Genomic DNA, 25,652 nt, shown 5'->3' on the forward strand with positions numbered 1-25,652 from the left:
AGGCGCCGGGCGTACCGAAGTCGCCGGAGCGGAAGGCCGGGACGCCGTCGCTTTTGCGGTCGAAGGAGAGGCCGTCGCCCGTGAAGCCGGCCAGCCCGTCGAGCGTGAGGAAGTCGCCGTGGAACGCGGCCTCCTTGGTGGTGGTGAAGCTCCTGCTGCGTCTGCCTGTCGGTACGGCGTCCGTCTCGCCGGAGCGGAAGTCGCCGGGCGTGGTGAAGTCGCGGTCGCCGGTGGTGTGGAAAGCCGTCGCCTTGCAGGCCACACTCACCGTCCGGCCACTGGATCCCTCTCCTGGCAGGAATAGGCGTCCGGCCGTTGTCTGGCCGGAGAGCCCCTCGCCCCAGCCGCCCGGCGGAGGCTTGCATGCCACGATCATGCCGCCGCCCCCGTCGGTTCCCATGCCGACGACGGCGAGCTCGCAGCCGGGAGCAGGCCCCAGGGCGGCCAGCTTAAGCACACCGCAGACGGGCGCCATGCCGGGAAGTACCACGAAAGCCATGGATGTGGAGGGTTTGGAGTTAGGGCCGGGGGAGAGAGAGGGAGGTGGCGGCTGAAGCTGAAGTGTGTGTGGGACGAGAGAAAGGGTTATAAAGCGTTGGCGCGGTGTGCCCCGCCCCCGCCGCGCACACACCTGTCGCACGGCCCCGGCATCTCATCTCATCCAAATTTGGTTTCGGGCGTCCTCTTCCCTGGTAGGCCGGCCCAGCTAACTTCTCTTCCACAGATTTTTTATTTCTAATTTTTCGTTTTAGTTGTTTATTGGAAAGAGAACAAATTAATTTGAAAAAATTTATGTTTTTTTTGGAAAAAAAAGTTGTCTACATAAAAAAACCGTTCAGATTTAGAAATTGTTCGAAATTGAAAATTGTTCAGCAACAAAAAAATGTTCCAATTTGACAATATTCAAATTTGAAAAAATGTTCAAAATTCAGTTATGCTTACAAACCTAAGTTCTTCGGAAGCCATGCCAGGTTCGATGCCAACAAAGCCCAAGTGCAAGTTGTTTGGCCAGCTTGCCCTCCACGGGAAGCTTCTGACGGCGGACATGCTCGCCATCAAGGGATGGCCCCACGACCCTTTGTGCCCAGTGTGCCTTTGTGCGCCTTAGACGGCTGAGCATATTTGCAAAGATTGTCCATTTACTGCGGCCATCTGGAACTTGGCGAAATCCTGGGACAACGACGACTCCGCCAAGAATCACCTCAACTTTTCCTCTATTTCTACGTGGTGGGACAATATGACCGCCGGAAAGTCGAAGAAGGACCAAAGACGCATCAGTGGGAGTTTCCTATACGTCCTCTAGAACGCATGGAAGGAAAGGAACCACCGCATCTTCACTGGATATCGCCTCACTTACCCCGAGGTGGCGGACATCGCTAGGGAAGACATCCTCCAGCGTGAACGTGCTTTTACCGACTTTGGGCCGGCCATCCCAGATTAGACATTTTCTTTTTTCTAGGTTGCTATGGTGGTTTCTAGCATATTACCACCTTAATCCAAATATGCTCTTTCTATACATTTTGGTCGGATTTTCCCTCTTGCTTAATATATAGACAGTACTCCTGACAGTTGCTCCAAAAAAATGTTCAAAATTTTAAAATGTTCATAAAATACAAATGTTCATATTTCAAAAAATGTTTAGATTTTTCAATAGAAAAATAAAAACCTAAGAAGTAGAAAAAATGAAGGAAAAAACAACCAGAACCTTCTAGTTTACAAAACCAGAAAACCTGATCACATACCCTAACCCTTGGCAAGATTGTGGCAAGATAGACTGGGTGATAAATAGGGATTGCCGGTTTCAGGACCCACTTGCCATGCACTTGTTTTTCTCGATTGCGTGTGTTGGCTGACATAGTAGTTTGTCCAATACTCCAACGGGCTGGTACGTACGTCGTGTGTATTTGAAATCGTTTGATCGCGGGTTTGACCCACACGACGCGACACATCCTCTCCTCTCAGACGTAGCCCACCCAAGAAAGACAGTCTTTGCCATTGTGGTGTATGGAATCAAAGGCGCAACTGACCATACTACTTGCGTGATTTGTGTACAGTGCGCTGCTACGCTACAAGAGACAGTGCAGGAAGTACTGGGGTTTTTTCTTCCATTGATCGCTTTCTGCGTGCCCACCTTTCCTTTTCTTTCTTTGCACCGAGCCACCGATGCCTCCTGCTTGGCTTGCTCCCTTCTTCCTCTCCCTAGCTTTATTTGTTTGACTCCAACCTTGTCGCCACCATGAACAACGATCACGTCCATCTAACAGTAAATTTAACCGTAACACTTCATACCTGCACGTACGTACTACAGTAGGTGATACGTACTACATCGCCCATGCATACATCTATGGGCGTATTTGGTTCGCTGATTACGCCGCTATTTAATACCGCGTTTGTTTCTCTCGACATATAATGAAGTGTCGTGTAAACAGATCCCGCCGCAAGTCGAAACCGTTACCGCCCCCTACCCAGCGTAAATGAATCACATTACCTCTAGTGTTTGCGTCATGCGATTCCTCCCGAGCGTACCCAAATCTCCTCCCTCACCTCTCCACCGTCGAGCCATGCGTAAAGAGAATCCTCATGTCTCGATCCCTAGAGTCCCAATTCTCCCTCGCCAAGTTCTGCCGCTGGTGCCGGTAGAGAGGCCATGGTAGCAACAGGAGATGAGGTCCTCCATCACCTGCTTGATGCAGTGCTTCTTCCCTAGGCCCGCACCCGTGATGGCTGCCTTGTCCACCTCAAATCTGTTGCAATTTCTAATTACTAATCCATATGTGCCTCAGTTTTTTTGGGAATTCATGGTGCTCATGATCCGAGGATATGAAAGGAAGTTGTGAACCCCTTTTCGACTGTTTTGCAGGGACCCCTTTCTGTTACCTATATAAACAAAAACAGAGATGAGAATTTCCCATTAAGTTATCATTACCGATTGTTAATGGAATACAGTGCCACGTCGTTTCCCTCCTGAGGGCATCATTCATGGAGTTGTGCATGGCCACATAGACCAATGGACGTTTTCGGTGGCGGGTGAGCTGGATTGCATCTTTCGCATCGACCCGACGAGTCTTTGCAGCGTGGAGCAGTAGGGTCTCGGCGATGGCCGCGCGTTGATGGGTTCGCGCAGGAGGGGGCGTTGTCTGGCATCTTGGTGGCGTCATCGGCAAGATCGGCGAAGTTTATACGGATCTTAACCTTGAAGATTGCTCAGAGGTTCGATGGCGGTGGCGACTTCTATGGTGTTGTGCAAGATGTGCTCGCTAAAGAGTCTACTTATCCGGATCTACGCTCTCGTTTTGCCTAGAGTGCGTTTCGGGATATGTGATTGTTCCCGGTTCTATTTGAGTTTGTAGGTGTTGAGTGGTGGCTTCGGGTTGTGTGATGTATGTTCTTTATCCGTTTCATTGTGGTACGTTTCAATAATATGCAATGAAAACCGTATGCATCGATTGATGCCGGGGCTAGGCTGCCTCATTTCGAAATGGATTATAGTGTCGTTTCCGTTTACAGAAGTGAAACAAAAAGTTTTATATGCACTGATGGAGCCTCTTGGAGATCATACTGGGCTCCGGGCCCAGTCTTACAAAATGCAGAGTGTTGATTAACACATATTGGAGAGTCTATAGTTTATACTAGTTCCTCCATCTACAAAAGCATGTCTTAGATTTTTTTTGAATTTTATCGTATCCATACACTAATTAGTGTTTAGATACATTCAAATGTTGATAAATTTACATATGGAGGGATGGAATACAGTTGTTAAATTGGGCGTGTTTTCCTTGCTGCGCCAGCCCTGGCGTACGTAGCCGTCTAGACATGCCTGGCGCCCCTAGGTCTTGCACTTAAAAAGGCTCCCTGTTCTTTCCCTAAAAGTGGTCTCTCTAATTCATTCCAGCCAACCTACTGGTTGCTTGGCATCCATCGTATGACCATTGACCCGTTCTTTGTTGCGTGTCAGGGTCCGCTACTGTTACCCTCTCGACCGCTCTCATACGGATTGAGTGATCGATTGACATCGATCTCACGTCCCTGCAGCTTGCACGAATCAAGCCGGAACGCGTCGGGCGGCGTGTGCATGGGAGACGGACCAAGAGAAAGCAGCAGTAGCCATGTGGATGGGATCAGGATCGGAGATGTTTTTGGTTGCCTTTGCCTACGTGTGCGCCATGCATGCACCAACACGCATCGATCGGAAGGCCACCCACACGCCTGTACCTGTTTAAATTTGTTTTGATTTAGTATTGAGGATTCCACTTTTTACACCTTATTTTTTACCTTCTAATTACAGTAATAATGACCAGTTTAGTATTTTTTTCCCAAATGCTAAAAAGCGCACGGTGGCTGGTTTGTCGTCCCGAGCCCTCAATCTGTGGCCGTCCGATCGAGCCATCGAGTCGACCGATCCCGTCACCTGACATCCCTAGATCCCCACCCACTCACTACTCGCCACCGCAAGCCGCCGCCCACACTCCACCTTCCCCGCACCGGCGGCATACCGCACACCCCCGGCGACCCTCCCCGGTAGCACGCACCTCTGGCACCCCTCCCAACCCTCATGTCCCTCCCCGCGAGATCTTCCGTCGCCGGCGCAGGTCCTCCCCACCCTACCTCGAGCTATACACCGGCACCGGCCTTCCTTCCCCATCGTCGGCGGAGCGCGGAACCGCCGGCTACAACACACCTCCACCAGGCGCCGCTAGAGTACCCAACCTCCACACCTTGTCCTTCAGCGCCAGGGCGCACTACACGGCCTGCCCCTCACAACCCTCTCTTCTTCTCACCGGGGGCGCGACCCTCGCGCCCTTTCCCTACTCGCATAGTCCGGCCCGCTCGCGGATCTGCGGGATGCCCGGCGGATGGCCCGTGATAGCGCCGAAGGTCAAGCTCAGTAATGGGCGGTTACTCGCCTACGCCATGCTTGGGTACGCAAGGAGGATGCGAGGTACAAGGTCGTCTTCTGCCGGTAAGTAGTCCAGGGGCTCCTCAAATGCTATGTTTTTCCGGCAACCTAGGGCAGCGATTCAGTGAATTGATTGGCAAGTTGGGTTCATCCACTGATTAGTCTCCAAGAATTCGTGGATAAATTAACCGCATTGCATACGTTTGCAATTTAATGGCATAGATGCGTGATGGATTGGGCTATGATAGCGGATTTTCATGGTACTAGTTGATTAATTTTCTGTATCACCAGCTCGTTACTATGCTCAGATTAGTTGGTGATGTGATCTACCTTTGAGATACCATCTACAGGTTCTTTAATTTATCTAGCTTCTCACATGCCAATGCCATCCACCTGACGATGTCATATACTGACCATTTCCTCAGATTTTTTTCTTGATATGTCTGTGCTGCTCAATTCTTTTTCTTGCAAAGTTCCAACGACCCAATGACCCTAGGGACTAGTATGCATTAGGGATTCAGGGCTCAGGAGCAGTGCCGCTTTTACTTCGGAAGAACGACCAAAAGGTCACATCGAGTGCCACCTGGGTGATCTTGAGCTCAGGTCTGTTCTCATTCACTTCAGGGAGAGGAGGCTCTCGCTTGGCTTCTAGATGTGCTAATTTGTCCCATCATTCCGCATGTGTTATTTACAACTTTCGTTTTTTTTCTGTTTGGTGAACCAGTGAGCTGAAACCTGATGGAACATCTAATCGTGTCCAACTTAATTGTAAAGTTCCATATATGGCGTTTTAAGTTGTTCATTGATTACTGCTAAGTTGCTAATATGCTGGCATATTGCAGTTATCTTTGAAAAGCAACTTCAGTGTCAGGCCGCACAATTTCACAACACCAGTTGCTTATTTTGATGATCCTATAAATTTTTCTACCGCTGAATTGGCTATCCCTACTTGCCTACACCTATTGGTTAGTTGCCTACACTATGGTGATTGTTGTGAAGTTCGTTCATACCTTTCAAAGCTCTACTAATAGGCTAGATTCTTATTTGTCTGGAGTAAAATCCTTATATTTGAAGGCTCTATTAGGAAGAATCTATCGTTCTTTTTAATTAAGTTGAATTGCCAACATAATTAAGTTGCTTAGGCCACTTAGTTAAGCTGATTAGACATATTAGTTAAACATGCATACTGATCCTCTTTTGAGTCGATTTTTTTAATATCCATGAATGCAGTCGAGTTGTTCTGTTTTATCATCTCTTTTGCCTCAATTAAGTTGTTCGGCTAACATTCTAAAGTTGTGTCTACCACTTAATTAAATTGATTATGTGTTTTAGCCTAAGTTGCATACTGATCCCTCATGTAAGTTTTGGGTTTTCGACATATCCATGGATGCAGTGGGGCTCTGACCCGCCACCATTCGGCTTGGCTCAGTGGTGGGTCGGGCACCGCTAGGCAACTCAATTCGGTACATGTTTTTTATCTAGTTTTTTTATTGCACCCCTAAGTTGCAGCAGAGATCATGTTGAGTTGTATGATCCTGTCTCATTAGTTGCTTTTTTTAAGTTCTTGCGACCAAGTTTGGGTAGATGATTTTATCCAGTAGATTTTACTCTAGCCGAAGTTGCAGCATATATCGTGTAAGAGTTGTATGATGGTGGATGATTAGGGATAGGGTGTTTTTGCACCCGGGTGCATATGCACCCTGTATTTAAAATGCATTTTAAACATATTTAAGAATGGCACCAAAATTGTCGGGTTTATGTGAAATTTTACGCGTTCACATAGCACATGTCCCTCTACATGCAAATAAAAAATTCCTAATTTTTTTTGACTTTCTGAAATATATTTTGTACATGGATCAGTTTTGAGTTTTCGGATGATTAGTTGCTTTTTAACAAAAATCCGTGCAACCAAGTTTGGGTACATGATTTTCTATCTAGTTGTATTTTGCTCCAACCTTAGTTGCAGTAGAGACGATGTAGAGTTGTATCGTGATTTATGATTACTTGTTCTTTTTAATAAATTCCTGCAACTCGGTACATGTTTTTTATCTATTTATTTTTATTGCTCCCCTAAGTTGCAGCAGAGATCATGCTGACTTGTATGATCCTGTCTTATTAGTTGCTTTATTTTTGAAATCCCTGTGACCAAATTTGGGTACATGATTTTATCCAGTAGGTTTTACTCTAGCCTAAGTTGTAGCATATATCATGTAAGAGTTGTATGATGGTGTATGATTAGTTGCTTTTTTAACAAAAATCCGTGCAACCAAGTTTGGGTACATGATTTTCTATCTAGCTGTATTTTTCTCTAGCCTTAGTTGTAGTTAATTACATTTTACTAGATATATTAAGTTGCTTTGCAAATATCTGTTAACATAGTTAGGTTTGCTTTTTCATGATATTAACTTTGCATAGATTTAAGTTGCTTGTAAACCTTTGATAAGTTATTTCTGGCAACATAGTTAAGTTGCTTTTCCATGCTATTAACTTTGATTTTGCAGTAGTTAATTGAATTTATTTTGATTGAAGTTGTTTTTGCAGCATAGATAAGTTGCTACTGGCAACATAATTAAGTTGCTTTCTCACGCTATTAGCTTTGCTTTTGCACTAGTTATTTCTGTTCATATATGTAGATTGAAGTTTCTGGCAAACTTAAGTTCAGTAGAAGTTTCTGCATAAACTGTGATACTTTTGCCCCCACAAATATCAGTAAACCATCCTTTTAATATGTTGAACCTGGGAAGCCATCTTTGTCATTCTACTTTTCCCATGGTGATCTTTGCTTCACCAGATAACATGCGAACCGAGCCTAACTTAGCTGCTGCAAGAGACTGGAAATTTCTCTTCGATAACAATGGTTCAGGATTTTCCATACATGTATAGCACCCCTAAGTTGTACCAGGTTTCAGGTTTGTTTTTCCTCTTATTTTTACACGTGCATTTCCTAGGATACAAACCAATTTTGATTGAGTGATTGGATTACTAAGTTGTTCAAAGGGGTTACTTGTTTTTCTGCTTGAGCACACATGGGGTAACCTAACTAAGAATATTTTATTGTCACAGGATTCACCTTGTGTTTGTTCTATCCAATACACACTAAGTTGTTGTGCATGCTTTTTGTGTTTGTTTCTCCAACGAATATCCTTTTCTATTTGTTTCACTCATAGATCTAATTTAAGTTACTGCATTTTGTCATGTTCCACTTAACAAATAACCTGCCATTTCCTATTCCTGCAAACTTAGATTGTCTCAAAATCTCCCTATGCCGAGCGTATGAGTTCGACCACGCATCGTCCTATGGATGAGCAAGGGTAGAGATGGAACGGGAGGGTATCCGCGTCCCAGTGGTGGCAGAGTCGGAACCCCGAGGTATTCGGCAGAGACGGAGGAACACACCCAACACATCTGCGTCGACATGATAACTCCGGTCCTAAGGTTCCGTACTCTTTCTTACCAATTCTACCTTAGTCCTCTTCTCGGAGACTAGTGACATGAATGGCGGGTGGAGAGATGTGAGAAGTAGATGCGGAAGTTGTGCATTGGGGACGGCTCCAACGAGCATACCTGCACTCTCATCCAATACGCCCACCTCCAACTCCTCTATGTCCACTACTAGCTAGGAGCTAGCTTCCCCTTTCTTGCTTTGATCACAACTTAGCTAGTTAAATCCATTGGCCATCTCCACCTAGGAGCAAACAACTCATTTTTTAACCTTATATGTCTAAATGTTCTAGCACAACAACATGCATAAGTTGCTTTTGGTGAACATATTGAAATTGCTTTTGCAACGTAGATAAGTTGTTTATGGCAAAAATAATTAAGTTGCATTCCCATACTATTAACTTTGCTTGTGCAGTAGTTAATTAAATTTATTTTACGTAGTTTTAAGTTGCTTTCAGAACATAGTTAAGTTGCTCTTCCATACTATTAACTTTAATTTAGCAACAGTTAATTAAGTTCATCTTACGTAGATTTAAGTTGCTTGCGGAACATAGATAAGTTGTTTCTGGCAACATAGTTAAGTTTTCCTTCCCATTCTATTAACTTTAATTTTGCCGTAGTCAATTAAGTTCATTTTACGTTGAATGAAGTTGCTTTTGCAACATAGATAATTTTTTCTGGCAACATAGTTAAGTTTCTTGCATTATTCAATTCAGTTTAATATATAGACTAGTCTGATTTTTATCACTGATTGTAGGGGGAGTTATTTTGCTTTTGCAGTTTCCTTTTTCTCCATAAGTTATTGTATTTTCACCATAAGTAAGCTATTTTTTGAATATTTTAATTGTTGCACTCATTCTAATTTGTGCTTATTCACAAAAAATATCAGGTTTGTGCATCAAAAGGGGGAAGCAGTACCAGTGTGTTGGTGTCAGCTTGAAGCAACATAAAATGTTATAAGTTAGCTGCGGCTTCAGCTGCTGTAGTGGCATGCGGGATTTATTGGACATGCAACTAAGTTTGCTTCAAAAGGTGTTTTCCTGTTGTATGAAACGTGAGTTTTCCTATCCATCGAAGTTGTGCACCATCATGGCGAACTTGCTTATTGTCGTGCCTAAGTTGCCTACTAGTAGCACTAAGTCGGGTAACATCATTGTTGTAGAGCTGCGAGCCATTGTCGTGAATGTTTACCGTTGGGCCTAAGTTGTGCATTGTTTGTCGTGGAGTTGTTTTTTGTTGCTACAAAGTTGTTTACCTGAAAAACTAGTAGTAAAAGTTGTGATTCTTGGTACTATGATGTTGCTGACTCTTGTTGTTAAGTGAGTAATATCAAACTAAGTTGACTATAAAATATTCAGAAAAACAGTGTAAGCAACTATGTGTACAAAGTTGTTTTGCCACAATATTAGAGTTGTTTTAAAAATAAAAGTTTGCTAAAACATATACAAATGAGATATAGTTTTGAAGATCTTGTCGCCAGGAGGTCAGCGGTGAAAATAGATCACACTTTTGACAAACTTTCTAAAAGTTATGGCTTTTTGAAATTTTCCTATATGAAAATTAATTACGCTCGTGTGGGCTTCAAAATTTTCCTTATTTGTACGTTGGGCAAATAGGTGCTAGGCCCTTTCCTTTTCCGGTTCGGTGGGTTGGATACTTTCCATATTAGAGGTGGAGGCTAGGTAGGACTAATTGGCCCCGATTGCTACCTAGACGCGTCCTTTTTTTTTGCATGTTACGCGATTAGAAAAAAGCTGGACCGCCCATTTCCTTTTGCATATGCTGACAGGGTGATTGAGGATTGAAAATTTCATGAAAACAACAAGGGCTGGCAGTAGTTTCGCACATACATTGAAAATTTCCAAAGTAAAAAAGTAGAATTATACATCTATTTGGACCTCATATTAGAATGCATGTGCATGTGAGATCGAACTATTTAGTTCCGCCAAAAGCCTAGTCGTTCAATTTTATGTGATCTGAGTTTGATTTGATAGTGCATATTATCGTTGTGAAAATTCCACCGATGTATTAATAATCTAAGAGTAGTACAAAGAGGGCTAAAAGTAATAAAAATTATAAAGATGTCACTGAACCACCTAGCGGTGACTGCAAACACTAGCGCGGGCCAAAGGTGTGCCACCATCCTCGTCCCTCCATTACCGAAGCCAGACAAAGCTTATCGTAGTAGAGCTTGTTGTAGTAGACATACGAAAAGTCGTCATGCTAAGGTTTCAAAGGACCAGCGCACCAGAGCAGCAACCATCGTCCATAATGACAATTGTACATCGGAAGAGACCGGTCCAAAATCACACCAACAAACACAAAAAACTGACAGGATACCAGAAGATCCGTAGGGCACACTGCTCCATGAGTCCTATGCCGATGCTAGACGCACCATCGGAGCGAGAGTAGGGCGGGGAGTACCTTATTTTGACTTGAGGACGTAGCCGTCGCCTCACCATCCCAAAGAAGACCTTGAAAATAAGCTAAGCAAAAAAAAAGTCCTTCCCCCTGGCATGAGGTTGTTGTCCTCCACACCTCCAAGGCCACTAATGCCACCGGAGGCGGAGCAGATCGGCAGCTTCGTCGGCAAGAGGGACCGTGTACATTATGATTCCCGTGTTTTCACTAACATTATCTTGAACTTTTAAAATTGTATTACAATTATGATACACGTCTACTTTTTTATCGTCCATATATTCAATATATTTGTGTGAACTCCAAAGTAAAATAACTAGAATTATACAATGTCTTTGGACCTCCTACTAGAATGCATGCATATCCATGTAATACAAGATTTAATTATTTAGTTGCGCAAACAGCCTTGTTGTTCCATTTTATGTGATTTGAGTTTGATTTGACTGTGCACATTGTGATTCCCATGTTTTCACTAAAATTTTCTAGAACTTTTAAAATTGCACAATTAAGGTTTCGGATACATAGTAGACCATGCATATGTGACATGTGGTAAAACTATGAATGTTTAGCGTTAGCCATTTCTTGGTGTTCTTTGTACAACGCCAGCACGCATGCATGTAAAACAGAACTGCTACAGTAGCGTAATTTGAACAGAGTGTTCTGGAGGAAATTTCTTGGCACCGTCCGGCCGGCAGATGAAAGGAGAGAGCCGCGCGCGTACAAGGAACGCGAACCACGCAGCTGGCTGGCGCGGTGATGGTGCCTCTGGCAGTCTGGCCGCTCCCAAACGTCATTGTGCCTCTTTTCTTTTCCGTTTGCTTTTTTCACCTGGCGCCCTGCCTGACCAGAGCTAGGAGAGGGTAGTTTTGTCTGCAGCCCCGAGCAGAGACGGTGACACCGTTCCCTCATTATACTTGCCCCACACGCATGCGTCCCCGTCGTGGGCGGCCTCGATCTCCTCCCATACACCACAACGGCAAACTCACCCATTCCCACCCAACCCCACATGATTCCTTCCCAAAGCTGTCTCCTCTCCTTGGTCCTTTGACGGACGTATCAGCCTTGGACAGCCAAAGATCTGTTTCGTTCTGGGATGTAGTACTAGTATCGATCGTATCCTGCTTTCTACTGTACTCACTTTTGTCTGGTTCGACGACCCACCATTATTTATCTGCAGAGAAGTCTGGGCCTAGCGCAGCTTGCTGTCTCATCATCAGCACATAGAACGCCTGAATAAACAAATACATACACCGTACGTCGTACTAGAGTACACGGTGAAGCGCCTACACCACCGCTGGCAGAGTAGCACCATATTCCATCTCGTCTATCACCAGTAGTAGTAGGCTAATACAAGATCAACTAATGTGAATGATCAGTTCCCAGCACTTAACCCTCCCCTATGTACGAGTACTAGCTAGACATGGTAAACAAATATCATGTGCTCTGTCCGGCGCTTGCTTTCTAAGAAGATGTGATTAGCTTGAGATGCCTATGTTTGGACAAAAATAAGCCCACCAACCAAGTTTGTAGATTACTGCTGTACTAAATTGTATTTTCCACTTTATGGAGTAGCACGAACCTGTAGGACAAAGTTTTATACAACCAGTAATGCAATTACGTACCCCTATAATAAAAGATATATGCTCATTATAATCCTCTTCGAGATATATACTCAATATAATAATAAAAAATCCACATTATGGAGTAGTGCTGATGAACATGAAATTCTTACTGAGTCTTTGGTGAAATGGTAGTAACTGCAAGTTTTTTAGAGCATCTCCAACAGACGCGCTAAAAAATTTGCCGCCCGCGCGCTTTCGCGCTATCCCACGCGGGAAACTTGCCGCGTGCGATGCCGCGCGCGGTATAAACACGCCACGCGCGAGCGCGGCCAACTGCCACTTCCTCCACGCGTCTCTCTCCATCCTCGCCTCTCTCCCTCCCGCGCCGCTCCACCTCCGGCCGCTCCGCCTCCTCCCGCGCCGCTCCACCTCCATCCGCGAGATGCCTCCGCGCCGCCGCCCCTCCTCCGGCTACCACGGCGTCCGCGCGCGGCCGAGCGGCCGGTTCGACGCGGAAATCCGCTCCGGCGAGGAGCGGATCCGCCTCGGCACGTTCGACACCGCGCACGAGGCGGCGCGTGCGTACGACGCCGTCGCGTGGCGGCTCGGCCGCTCGCGCCGGACGATGAACTTCCACGACGTCTTCACGCGCGAGCAGGCGGAGATGCTGGCGCCGCCGTCGCGGATGATCACGCGCGAACAGCAGCGCTGCCATCGGGAGCTGGAGCAGCGCCTCCTCATCGCCGAGCGCGACGAGGCGATGCGCATCGAATGGGCGCGGCGCTTCCCCGAAGACGTCGCCGCCACGGAGGCCTTCTACGCGCAGAATGAGGAGGAGAAGGCGGCGATGAAAGCGAAGAAGAAGGCGAGCCGCGAGAAGCGCCGCGCCGAGTCCGCGGCGAGGAAGAAGGCGAGGGCCGACGCGGCGGCGAGGAGGAAGGAGGAAAGGAAGAACGCCGCAGGGCCGTCGACCGTCGTCCTCTCGTCCTCCTCCGACTTCCAGTACACGACAACGTCGACGCCGGTGTCGGACACGACACTGAGCAGCTCCGACTTCGACTGGGAGTCCAACGACCAGTCCGAGTAGTAGTTTTATTTTAGTATTTTCATTTAAATGTCGCATTGTATCGTCGCACTTTAAATATATTCGTATTTTCGATCAAATTTCATAGTTTGTTTGATGAATTTTCAAAAAAAAAAACCGGTCGGATTAGCAGTTTGTGACGCGCGCGCTGTGCAAAATAGCGCCTCTGGTGGAGGTGCGTTTTTCGCACACCAACGCGCGCTGCAAAATACAGCCTCTGCCGGGGGCAAATTCGCTATGCCGCGCGCGAGCGGTATACAGCGCGCCCAATCGCCGGTATAGCGCGCGAGATTTTACAGCGCCTGTTGGAGATGCTCTTATAGGCTAGTGCAGTAGCCAGGTTAATTTCGACTGTGGAGGTTTGCACTAATGACTAGCCCTGATCCGTTGGACACAGGCTTGGACTTTGTGACGACCAGTCCACAACCCCGGTCTGGCGGCATGGAGGATAGACGTTAGCAGGGAGGCTTTGCATGCTATGCTAAACCTGACGGTGGCATGTGTTCCTGACCCGATTGATTCTTCGGCGGGCACTCCACACCACGTTTTGGCGGCGCTTTTCGTACAAGAGAATTCTCGGGAAAAGAAGAGATCGTGCCGGCCGGGAACACGCACGGCGCCCGCAAGCGTCCAAGCGATGCGGCACATAACTACAGTACAAAGTTACTCTTGCCGATGCACCGGTCGTGCTTACGTACGTTGGACCCTCCGGTGCGCTCGAGGGTCCCATTGGAGTGAGACGCTATTCAGACGTGGCAGATGGTAGCAATGCTTCTTTAACCTTGTTGCGTCCAATGGCTCCACTCGCTCTCTCTCGGATGCGTTTTCTGTAAGAGCACACAAAACCTCGTCAGTCCTCCCTCACAAGTAGTATCAACTTGCTCCAACAAATAATCCATCCATCAACCACACGATCCACATGCAAAACACGGTCTTCTCTGTTCGCATCTTGCAGCGCCCACGCTCTGAACTCAAACACGATAAACATCACACGATACAATATCATGCTTTTAACTATTTTGTACAAGACCAACTCAATAGATGTGGTGATGAAACTGAATAAAGAAAAACAAATAAGTAAAGAAATAATTATTTTCTAATGTCAAACAACCAAAATTCGGATTTAAAACCTCATAATATGTATTTGTATACCCACCCGGTGACGAGTTAGTTAGGTTTAAGAGTGTGAAATCCATTGTCTCAGGAGGCTGGGGTGACGGTCGTGCGCCTATGGTAGAAGAGTGGCAGCTCTCGGGATGCGAGAGGGGCCAGAGCTCGTGAGTGTGGAAGACATCCGCCACAGCGCATTCTACAAGTCGGCGGGGGCTCGTGGTAGCGTTACGAGGTGCCAGAGCTCGCCAAATGCTCTAGTCGGTGACAATAGTGATGCGGCGACGGATGCGACGTGCCGATATGGATTTTGGGAGAGGAGTAGTGACGTGGATGCGTGAAGGCGGTCGGGCGTAGGCCCAAGGCCAAGGCGGGGCGGAGGCAGCGGAAAAACTCATGGCTAGCAGTTAGTAATTACCTCGTGTGGGAATTGGGTTTAGGATACACTTTTTGGAGGGGTCAGGGTGGTGTTTTGGGTCCTCCCAAAAAAGTTAGGCACCAAAAGCATTTTTGGTCTCCGCTTGAGCGTAATTTGGGGCCTTCTTAAGGATTGTGCGGGTCTTTTGGGGATTGGATGAGTCTACAAATGTTGATGGAGATGCTCTTACTCATGTGCTTCTTTATTCCCTCCACAACTATCACATATTCCCAACACTCCTCTCCTAGGACACATTTTGTGTTGTTTTATGAGAAATTTGCGAACTAAAGAGATAGGTACATATCACACCATGAACTATGGGGCAGGTTTAATATCAACCCTCATTATTACACCATGAATTGGAGGACGGTTTTAGTATCAACCTATGATTGTAAAACCAGTAAAACTAATTATGGGAAGTGAGTGAACTCTCGAAACTTCTGGAAAATGCTATTGGAGCACGAGCTCCCTGGTGCCCTTTCTAAAAAAATCGGAAAATAATTTTTGAAGTTTCAAAATTCCTAGAAAATGTGCATATATGTAATAGTGTATATTTCAATAATGCAATATCCCAATCAAAAATACATTTTATTCTAGGCAACATAAGAAATACAAAATTTCACATGGTTTGAAGGTGCACTATTTACACACTCAAATCTATTTTTTTCTGTAGCATAGAATACAATATACTCCGTATATCAGACTAAGACTGTGCACACTTGAAGTATTTATATATACATATTGTTTTGATAATATTTGAAACTTTATAAGTATTTTCTCGAATGTTCAAAATAAATGGCTCCAATGAGCTCGAGATATAATTTCATGAAAAATGCTCCAGTGAGCTCCAGTGTACACCCACTCTTTGTTTACCCCTCAACTAAAACCATGGTGATTTTGGTAGATATATTAAATATATGAATAAAATAACATAGATATATTAAGAAGGAAATATGATTTGATCTTGTTATTTTGCAGTGTTTGTAATATTTTCATATTTATGGAGTTCTTATAGTAACATGAGGGAAATATTATTTTAAAAAATCTAGACAAATGCATATTTTTACATTTCTTTGTCATTTTCTATTTTAAAATTATTTCTGAATAATTGGAGTTTTTAGATTTTAGTTTTAGTTTTAAAATATTGTGTTGTTCCTTATTTCAAATTTTCCTACAATACTTCTTATTATTCGTTTTGCACATAAATATTTTTATCTTTAAAGTATTTTTGAAAAGCCTCTATCGTCACCTTTTGTCAGCATGTTTTTTGACAAAATATTTCTTATCTTTCTCCATAGCTGGCCTAGCTGGGCTGTCTGTTGGGCTTTAGTGCATACACATAGCCCCTTATCTCTGCACCCGCCTATGCAACGCCCGGTCGCCACGTTTCAAGCCCATGTAACATGTCCATCGGACGCAGCACAATCACCCGCTCTTACCGCTGAAGAAAATTCAACTAAAACACGTTTGCATTTCAAAAAAAAATAACACGTTTGACATGTCAAATAAGCATACCATGTAGGAGTACATGATAGCGCTCGAGTAAACTGTATGCATGTAAAATTTCCTTTGAAAAAATCTAACCTGGCAAGGCTACAACTGGTTTTGCCTCCTACGGTGCTGCAAAACAATAAATGCGTTTTTATCTACGATAACCGCACTCACATGGCATAAACTGTCAGCTTGCTCTGAAAAAACTACTCTATCTACCAACTGCAACTCACAGACAACAATTATGGAAGGGAGGAAGTAAGGATATCTACGCAAATGGATCAAACAAGTTTGTTTCGATCTGTGTGGATAGGAAATGAGTAAACTCTAGCCTAGTAGCCCGAAGCAAAGTGACCAACCTATATATCTCGACGCATTACCGGTCTAAATTTGAATCGCAAATGCGTCAGCTCGGACGCGACGCAGACGCATCGTGTGTCCATCCCCTCTCGCCTCGGGCCCGCCTATCGGTGGGTGAGCGTCTGAGCGACCTACATCGCTTCCAACCCTATGGAAGTTGTGTTGCTACCCCGCTGTAGGCCAATGATGATATGCCTCGACTTCAGAGGCCGCGCCTGGCAGGTAGCGGATGGGTTTCTGCTACGCCATCAATAGCACACGCTTCGACTCCCGCGTTGCAATTGAAGGCCAGAAGTCCCATGTCCTTTGAAGGGCACTGACAACGCCCTGCCATTGCCTCACACCCAATGCCACATCCAGCCTAACCTATTTTCCATCATGTCGGCAACTTCGAGAAGACGCCATGGGTAATAAGACGTTTCCATGGAGGAAGCCAAAGAAGCAGGACGACGAGGTCGGCTTGTAGTCGACGAAGCAAAGGAAGTCATGCTACCGCGCATTTTTCCTTGTCCCTGTGGCGCGGGCACTATATGCGAGCAGGACCTCATGTGCGGGCAAGGACGATGTTCTCCTGCCCGAGGGCTTGCTCCTCAGCCATCAGAGGGTACACAAGATGTCGATGCATGCCACGACAGGGCCAGGAGCAACGTGGGGAGATCATGCGCTGGCGGTCCCATCTTCCTCCAGACATCCTTGCTGACACAACATTCAATGTGAACTCACACATGTGGAACAACTTCTCCCTCATCGAGTTCGACCCGAGGTGCCGCTCGGGCTTCCTCGGCGATGACCAGTTCATCTACAACCCTCCGCTGGTAGCGGACGTGAAGATGGAGGTCGTGGAGGAGCCGCCAGATCCTGAGAGTGAGCTCTTCTACGATGAGGACATCCCGAGCGAGGAACCCCGGGATGACACTGATGACTACCTATGCTACCTCCCCTACATGGCGGAAAAAGGCCAATGCGGAGGGCACGCTGGACCAGCTCCCCGCCTAGCCACGATCTAGAGGAAGAGGAGGCGATGAGGCTCGCCATATCTTGATCTCCCAGTGAGGGGGAGCCGCCCTGGCCGCAGCCCCGGTATTCCAGTGTGCATATGTCGGCAGGCGTCTCCAAGGAGGAGGCAGTCAGGCTGGCCTTGCATGCTTCAACCGCACGAGCCTCGCCGTGGGATCATTGGGCTCCTCCTCCTCCTCCTCCTCCTCCTCCTCCTTTGCCACTGCCACCGGTGATCCCCATGGACACGTCGGAGTCCAACTGGCCATGGGAGATGCCGGTGATTGTCGAAATGACCTAGCTTCCTGGCGACGATGAGTAGTGGGCTAGGGTCTGGAGGTGTTGGAGGCTTGTCTTTTAAATTCCATGTATTTTTTCCTTTTAACTATGAAAGTTATATATTTTTATCAATAAAATTTATCAAAAAAAATCGAGGAGTAGCTTCATCTCATTGTCGCGCATGAGTTTTGTGTTCATGGTTTTCCATTTTAACATTCATATACGAGTACATCTATGTCTTCATAGTACATTGTAGATCTACTCATTTACAAAGGTCGAAATCGAAAACTTTAAACACGAAAGTAGTGTGAAAATAGTGAGGTGGATGTACTACTCGAAGGAATTATAAAATGGTCAACCATGTGCGAAAAGTTGACAAAACTCATTCAAAAAGAGCTTAAAAAAGGAACACGAAATCCTCCTCAACATGCAGCGTACCAATCGTAGTGCCACTCCTTTCTCCAGCCGAGCCTAAATCAAATTGCTAGCATGCAATTGTAGTGCCAAAGCTAGTCTAAGTCATGTTTCTACTCATACGGTAGCTAACGGGCTAAGTTGCATGCGAGAGCACAGAAGAGGAAAAATAGATGCGAGCAACCAATCAGGGTCCTAATAAATTTTTATGGCCATTTGAACAAGAGTATCATCGTAATCTATTTTTTTTTTTGAGAATACAGTACAACGCAGACGCTCACAAACACGCACGTACAAACACCCCTATGAACGCACGCACGCACACCCTACCCCTATGAGCACCTCCGAGGGACTGAGTCGGCATATCTTGAGGTTGACGAAGTCACCACTGGCGCCTCGCTATTGACGGGCACGTCACCTACCACTGAAAGCATAGCGCCGGTTAAATCCTGGAATAAATCCAGGAAAATGCAAACACCCATGTCAAGTCTAGGACTTGAACCTGGGTGGGCTGGTTCCACCACAAGGGACCTAACCACCAGAGCACTCATAGTTTGTCGAAAATTCGAAAAGTTTATGGTACCGGCATTGTTATCCTTCCGCGGAGGTGGGAAAAAGGTACTAGATTAATAAATTTTAATAAATTAGATACTACCTCTGATTTATATTATTTGCCACAAGTATGAATATATGTAGAACAAAAATATATCTAGATAATTAGTGGAAAATAACATGGACAGGAGGGAGTAATGAATTTCTACTAAATTTGAATCAATTAAAACTTAAAAGTGATTAGAGGAGGATAACTGGATAAGGGGTGATTTAACTCGCCCCAATAATAACAGGAATGATAATTAAAAATAAACAATACTAAAAAAATCAATAATTCCTCTTGCCTGCCTAGCTGTACTAGCTGTATACCCACCACCCCCACTACGCCCTCTCGTTTCGTTTCGGTTTCCTCCCAAAAATCTCTCCCCATCTCCTCCCTCTCCGTCGCGCCCCTTCCGCCGACGAATCCACGAGCGCCAAATCGAATCCGAGGTACGCCCAATTCCGTCCGCGGCGATCCTCCGGCCCCGATCCCGCGCTTCGATCGATCCGCTTCTCTTCCGTTCCCTCACCTACCGACTGATCTCCGTCTCGGCCGGATCTCGGCCGCGTGGTTGGTGCAGGATCCGCGGCGGAGGAGGCCACGCATGGCGCACCGGGTGGACAACGAGTACGACTACCTCTTCAAGATCGTGCTCATCGGCGACTCCGGCGTCGGCAAGTCCAACATCCTCTCCCGCTTCACCCGCAACGAGTTCTGCCTCGAGTCCAAGTCCACCATCGGCGTCGAGTTCGCCACCCGCACCCTCCAGGTACCCCCCGCACGTCCACTTCGCGTGATTACGATCTAGGAAGCCCCCCTGCGATGCCTTATGCATGCTGTGGTGTAGGTTCTCGATAGACCTGTTTTCATCTGGATCGTTCATTTCCCAGCTAATTACTGTGGAGAATGAGATGGGGTTGATCATGTTGCGTTTGCATGTGCCATCTAAGTTGTGCGAAAAATGTGCCAAGTTCATAAACTGCTGTGTTTGGTATAAATGTATATCAGATCCATACTCATCTGTCATGTGCATATTTAATTGATCAATAGGTACTGAAATTTGTTATGAAGTTAGTTCTTAGGGAGAACAAACCACCCATTGATGCCGTACTTTTATGCAATACCCAGTTGCCCACAAGCCACAAGTCGAAATATTCTTTCAATCTTGGTTTTCTGCAACTTGAGCTGTAACAGAGAGCAGTTATACAAATATGATGAGTTCATTGCAGAAACATTTGTGTCTTTTACTTCATTATTGGTCAGTTTAGTTATTATCCATTTACTATAATAAGGCTTAGAAGCGAAAGTTGTTGACCTTTAAGATGCAAGTTTTACTAGTCTTGTTAATCTTCAATGCAAATAAGATCCATATTTAGTTGATTAATGGGGTACTGAGATTTTACGAATAATGTTGCTAGTTCTCAGGGAGATTAAGTATCCAGTAATGCTTTTTTTTTGCAATGGCCGCAATTAAAAATTCTTCCTCTGTTGGATCTTATGCAACTTGAGTTATAACAGAGTATCTATTATAAATATGATGAGTTCCTTGCAGAAAGATTTGTGCCTTTTCCTTCATAAGTCAGTTTAGTTATTATTCGAGTGAATAGCCAAAATACCACTAGTTGAAACCGAAAGTGCCAAAATACCACTAGTAAAAACCAAAGTGCCAAAATAGCACTCATCTTAGGTTTTTTCATGCCAAATTACCACTACTGTGTGATGTCAAACAGATTCCGCTAGTCAAACCGTTATTTTTTCTTGACTTGACAAAAATACCCTTGACTTCATCTAACTGAAAAAAAGGGAACACTCACCGGCGCCGGTACCGGTGCCGGTGCATCAATCCCCCATGACTCGCCGCCCCTGCAGCTAGTCCCACGCTTCACAGGCACTCCTCCAACCAGCTACGCTAGCACCGAGGACCAGGCCTATATTGCTATGCCGCACAGGGTTTCTCCCCGACAAGATCCGCCAGAGGCAAGGTGCTTTGGTGGTTGCTACTCTACATAGTATGCTCGTGCATCCAGCCAGGCCGTCGCCATCGTACCTGATGGATTGAACGTGGTCTGCTGCTACTGCTCGTCTGGGTTCGTAACTATGTCGCCGCTGCTTGTTCTTCTAGCCCGATGCATGGATGCATTCGTTCTTGGTCTCTTGGAGCATGTTGATTGCAGGTTGCAGCTCGTAGCACCTCCACAACCTCTTAATCAACATTAAACTAGCAAAACATTCTTTTCATAGAAGTTGCTCTATGTGGAAGAGGCGTGGTCATTTATGTCTTTCTTTGAAAATGTTAGTGTCAGTTAGCCGCTAGTGGTATTTTGGCATGAAAAAACTAAGTTGAGTGGTATTTTGGCTCTTCGGTTTTCACTAGTGGTATTTTGGCACTTTTGGTTTTGCCTAGTGGTATTTTGGCTATTCTCTCTTATTATTCAGCTATCACTCTATTCCATAATCTAAGATGTTTTGGCAAACTAAAATTGTTCACCAAACGTCTAACATTATGGAACAGAGGGGGTACTTCACTAAAGCTTTAGTGTGACAAACTGACAATTGCTGACCTTGAAGATGCTACCGAGTTAGGCTAGTCCTGTTAATTTATAAAGGGTATCCTAATTTTGTAATGCTTCATATAAGTACTAATAATATAGATAGTGTAAAGTAACAATCACCTCTTTTGTGTCTTTCGGTAAGTCGCTAGTCTTTTCAAACTCTTATCGGTCCACCCACACATGTATCTTATCCTACACAGCACTTCTTTATTCTGTTTGCCTCTAGACATTAGCTGTTTGGTTTCTACTTTTTTGTTTTTATTATACCTTGAAATGTGATTTATGTGTATCATTTTTTTATATACCTATAATATTTATTTTGATTTTTTACATTTGGTTGCTGGTTGTCCATAACTCATTTGTACTGTTTTATGAGTTCAGTTTCAGTGGAACAAACGTTTATAAACTGGCATAATTTTTTTATTCTTCTGCATCCCATTTAATGCCAACTATCACTTAAATGATGTTTATGGTAGGAACTGTATTTGCCATCATTTTGTGGATCAGACATTCTAATGTTCATGTCTGTAAACATGGTCTCCTTATGTACCCCTAGATGGATTCCTGGATCAATTTATTGCAACCACATTCCTGGTTTAGGTCAGAGAGCACATTGACTTGTGAAGTTTAGCACTTTAATTTTTTCTGTACTGGCAGAGAGCTCCGAGATGTTGCACTGATTTTTTCCGTGATAAGTCATATATCATTTGCTTGTTACTCTATTTGCATGTCTTTGTCTTTGACAAGTTCTATTTTAGGCAGCGAATTTCTGAGTTAATTTCATCGAGATGATATTATTATAGTCATGTTAGATTTACTGATCGAGTTTGAAATTCTTACTACAGATAGAAGGAAAGACGATTAAAGCTCAGATATGGGATACTGCTGGTCAAGAGAGGTACCGTGCAATCACAAGTGCTTACTACAGAGGAGCTGTGGGAGCACTTCTTGTCTATGACATAACAAAGAAACAGACATTTGAAAACATAAATAGGTGGCTTCGTGAACTTCGTGACCATGCTGACTCCAACATCGTCATCATGATGGTTGGTAACAAATCTGACCTGAACCACCTGAGGTCAGTCCAAGAGGAAGAGGGTCAGTCATTAGCAGAGACGGAAGGGTTGTCCTTCCTTGAGACCTCAGCACTGGAAGCATTGAATGTTGAGAAGGCATTTCAGACCATTCTTTCTGACATTCATCAGATCATAAGCAAGAAGGCGCTTGCTGCCCAAGAGGCAGCAGGCAGTGGACCTCCGATTCAAGGAACTACCATCAACGTTGCTGATTCATCTGGTAACACGAAGAGAGGGTGCTGCTCTACCTAGGCGCGAACACAGAGTTGGTGAATCTGCAGAAGGATGTTCACATGGATCTTACGACACTATAGGTGTTACTTAGGTCGCTTTTGACTCCTTTTGCCATGTAATTCTGGTGGGATTGTAATCACAATTTATACTGCTAGAAAGAAATTTTTCTTGGTAGATACCATGTGTAGTTGCAAATTTTTGGTAGAGACCATTGTTTGGCAGACTTACAACAGGCTTCAGTGCAATATCATATTTCCTTTCAGTGTATTCTTGTCCTCAAACATTCTATGCCCCGAATCACCGGAACAGCAGGAATGTGTTGTATCTCTTGTATCTTATGCGAATTGGTGGTGTTATCTAACATCTTTGTGCCGGAAACTAAAGCATCTCCATGCCCCTAACATTGGTTCTTGCAAACGGAGAAGCAGCTCATCTTTTCCTCTTTGCATGTTTTTTTTCGCCTTTTCGATGACCGTGCTGGCACATTCTCTGGTTACTTGAACTACACGGTTGCATTCTGATTGTATGGGTTCGTTTACGTGTCATCTTCAGTTTTGTTCGTGTAATGTATCTTGATTTCAGTTCCTTGCATTCTGATGGAAACTGGTCCTGTTCTGCTTTAGCATATGATCTACTTTGCACTGTCAGTACACGTACTGAGGCCATGCAAAGCTCGTGCTTCTATTCAACCTTAATCTCCTTTAAAGTTTCAGTCCATTCATTTCTGCCTTTATGCCATCTTTTCATTATCGGCTGGTTCATTCCACGACAGTTTATCGCCTTTTTCAGAATGCAAAAGTTTATTCAGATGCCCAGTCTTTCAGACATCAGCCTCATAACCGCTGCAAAATTTGAACAGAATTATTTGGGGAACCTTCAGAAACAAGGCTTACCAGCAATTATCAGTCGATTCAATTTGCCAAGATTTCGCCATCTCGGCCTTTTCATCTGGAAGAAGAATATGTTCTTCATCGGCACCAAATCACCAATTTCAGTCAAATACCTTCAGCCGGGATGGTGGTTACGCCAGATGCTCTCAAGTAACTTTGTCAACTGCAGAGTCTCCTCCGAATCTGAAGGATACCCCCATCAGTCGACACAACGTTTGCCGAATCCTGTTCCGTTCACTTCCAAGAATCTGTGCCGGTCGCCAGCTACTACCTATACCTTTCTTACTTTGTCAGGCAAAATCTGTTCTCCGATCAAAATCTAGTGCACATCTCTCAATGTCCCATGATGATATGCCCTTTGCGTATGATTGTCAGCCATGTGTTCTGAATTTGGTAAAAAATATCTTGGTACCATCGCGAAGATGTACAAAGCATACCCTTGCGAAAATAAAATTCAAGTGCAAGAAGAAAAAATAACATCACAGATGAGCCTCACAAGAGGACATTGGACGATCTCTCATGGTAAGGTGCAATTCAACTTTTGTATCGTATATGTTCTGTCTCCTTTATTTTGGTGCATAGTCCTGCATTTCGTGGCTAGGCAAGTACAGATGCTTCCATTCAAATTATGTCAAAAGGGGATTATGCAAGTACAAGAAAAACAGGGTTTATTCTCTTGTGCGCTGCAGTAAATTATTAGTAGTTTGTTATCAACAAGACAAGTAGAACATTAACCAATGCTAAAGTAGAACATTAACCAAAGCTAAAGTTTACCCCTCGTGATGGCATGCGCACTTTGGCCTTTGGGGAACAATTTGAGTGTGAGATACCCAAAGCAATATGTGCTCTTCCTCTGCTATCAAGGTTAGCTAATTAGTACTCCAACTGTGAGTATATTAATTGGATGTTGTTGAATGTTAAATATTCCCATATTGTGTCTAGGCACTACCTTGCCTATCATGGAAAAGAAGGTTCATCCCACAATTTATATGCCTGTCCCAATCAGAGTAGAGCCTGGCTAATGCTGGAATAATGGCTAATAGAAAACATGTGGCTAAGTACGCCAGCTAGTACCAGTTAGGGTAATTAAGTATTACTATTACTAGCCAGTGTCAGCTCAGAAGGAAAAAAGTACTTGTACTACTAGTTAGTGTTCAATTGTCTCTAGATTCAGATTCAGGTTTAAAAATAAATAATTGTAGGCTGCATCGAACAGGAGATTACCCACTAAATTTAGAGCTAATCATTCTATGTCCCTTCATGAAGCTGTGGCTGGAAATTCCATGCTACCCACAGCCACATGCCACAAAACTGAAAACACAAGGAACTGATTCCTTTTAACATAATCATATGCAATTAGCATAATCTTCTACTTCTAGCACCAGAAGATCCAAACCTATCAGTATTCACCTACTTTATACTCAAAGCTGCACTAAACTAGTGTTGCAGAAGAAAAACAAAACATGTTTCCTCTTTCTTCAACAAAAAACATAAATAATGTACAAAACTCACAAACATGAACATTTCAGGGTGGTAGCAGCACTGACAAATTCTCCTCTTCTGGCTCGCCTCAATATTGAAATAATTTGCAAAAACATCTTTTCTGTCCAAAGAATAAAAACATGATTTTGTCATGATCTTGGTCGACTGAACTAGTGGAATTCGGTATGGACACCATCTGTACCTGCTCTGCATTTTGAGCGGCATTGCATTCCCCATCCATCATACAGCGTATCTTCAGCACGTTGTCTTATGCCGGAATGCCAATCCAAATCCAGCAACAGTATCCATGAATTTGACGCAGGGGATCTAGACCTACCTGAGGTGTAGCATTG

General features: G+C 44.6%; 3 protein-coding genes across 3 annotated transcripts; all 3 read left to right on the plus strand.

Moving 5' to 3' along the window:
• The first annotated feature begins 964 nt into the window (after positions 1–964).
• LOC124680664 lies at positions 965–7,953 on the plus strand. Its single transcript, XM_047215727.1, has 3 exons — positions 965–1,089; positions 4,590–4,960; positions 7,689–7,953. Exons 1-3 carry the CDS (start codon positions 965–967, stop codon positions 7,778–7,780), a joined length of 588 nt encoding a protein of 195 aa, XP_047071683.1. The 3' UTR covers positions 7,781–7,953.
• Positions 7,954–12,760: 4,807 nt separating this feature from the next.
• LOC124680669 (AP2/ERF and B3 domain-containing transcription factor ARF14-like) lies at positions 12,761–13,135 on the plus strand (the record flags this gene model as incomplete). The annotated part of the gene is made up of 1 exon (XM_047215732.1): positions 12,761–13,135. A coding segment is annotated over exon 1 (375 nt), but the record flags the coding sequence as incomplete, so codon positions are not given.
• A 6,278-nt stretch (positions 13,136–19,413) lies between these two features.
• On the plus strand, positions 19,414–23,194 carry LOC124680666 (ras-related protein Rab11C). Its single transcript, XM_047215729.1, has 3 exons — positions 19,414–19,514; positions 19,646–19,834; positions 22,463–23,194. The coding sequence occupies exons 2-3, from the start codon at positions 19,670–19,672 to the stop codon at positions 22,943–22,945; spliced, it is 648 nt and encodes a 215-aa protein (XP_047071685.1). The 5' UTR covers positions 19,414–19,514; positions 19,646–19,669; the 3' UTR covers positions 22,946–23,194.
• The last annotated feature ends 2,458 nt before the right edge of the window (positions 23,195–25,652 follow it).

Source organism: Lolium rigidum, unplaced genomic scaffold (assembly GCF_022539505.1).
Source record: "Lolium rigidum isolate FL_2022 unplaced genomic scaffold, APGP_CSIRO_Lrig_0.1 contig_24245_1, whole genome shotgun sequence".
Lineage (NCBI taxonomy): Eukaryota > Viridiplantae > Streptophyta > Magnoliopsida > Poales > Poaceae > Lolium > Lolium rigidum.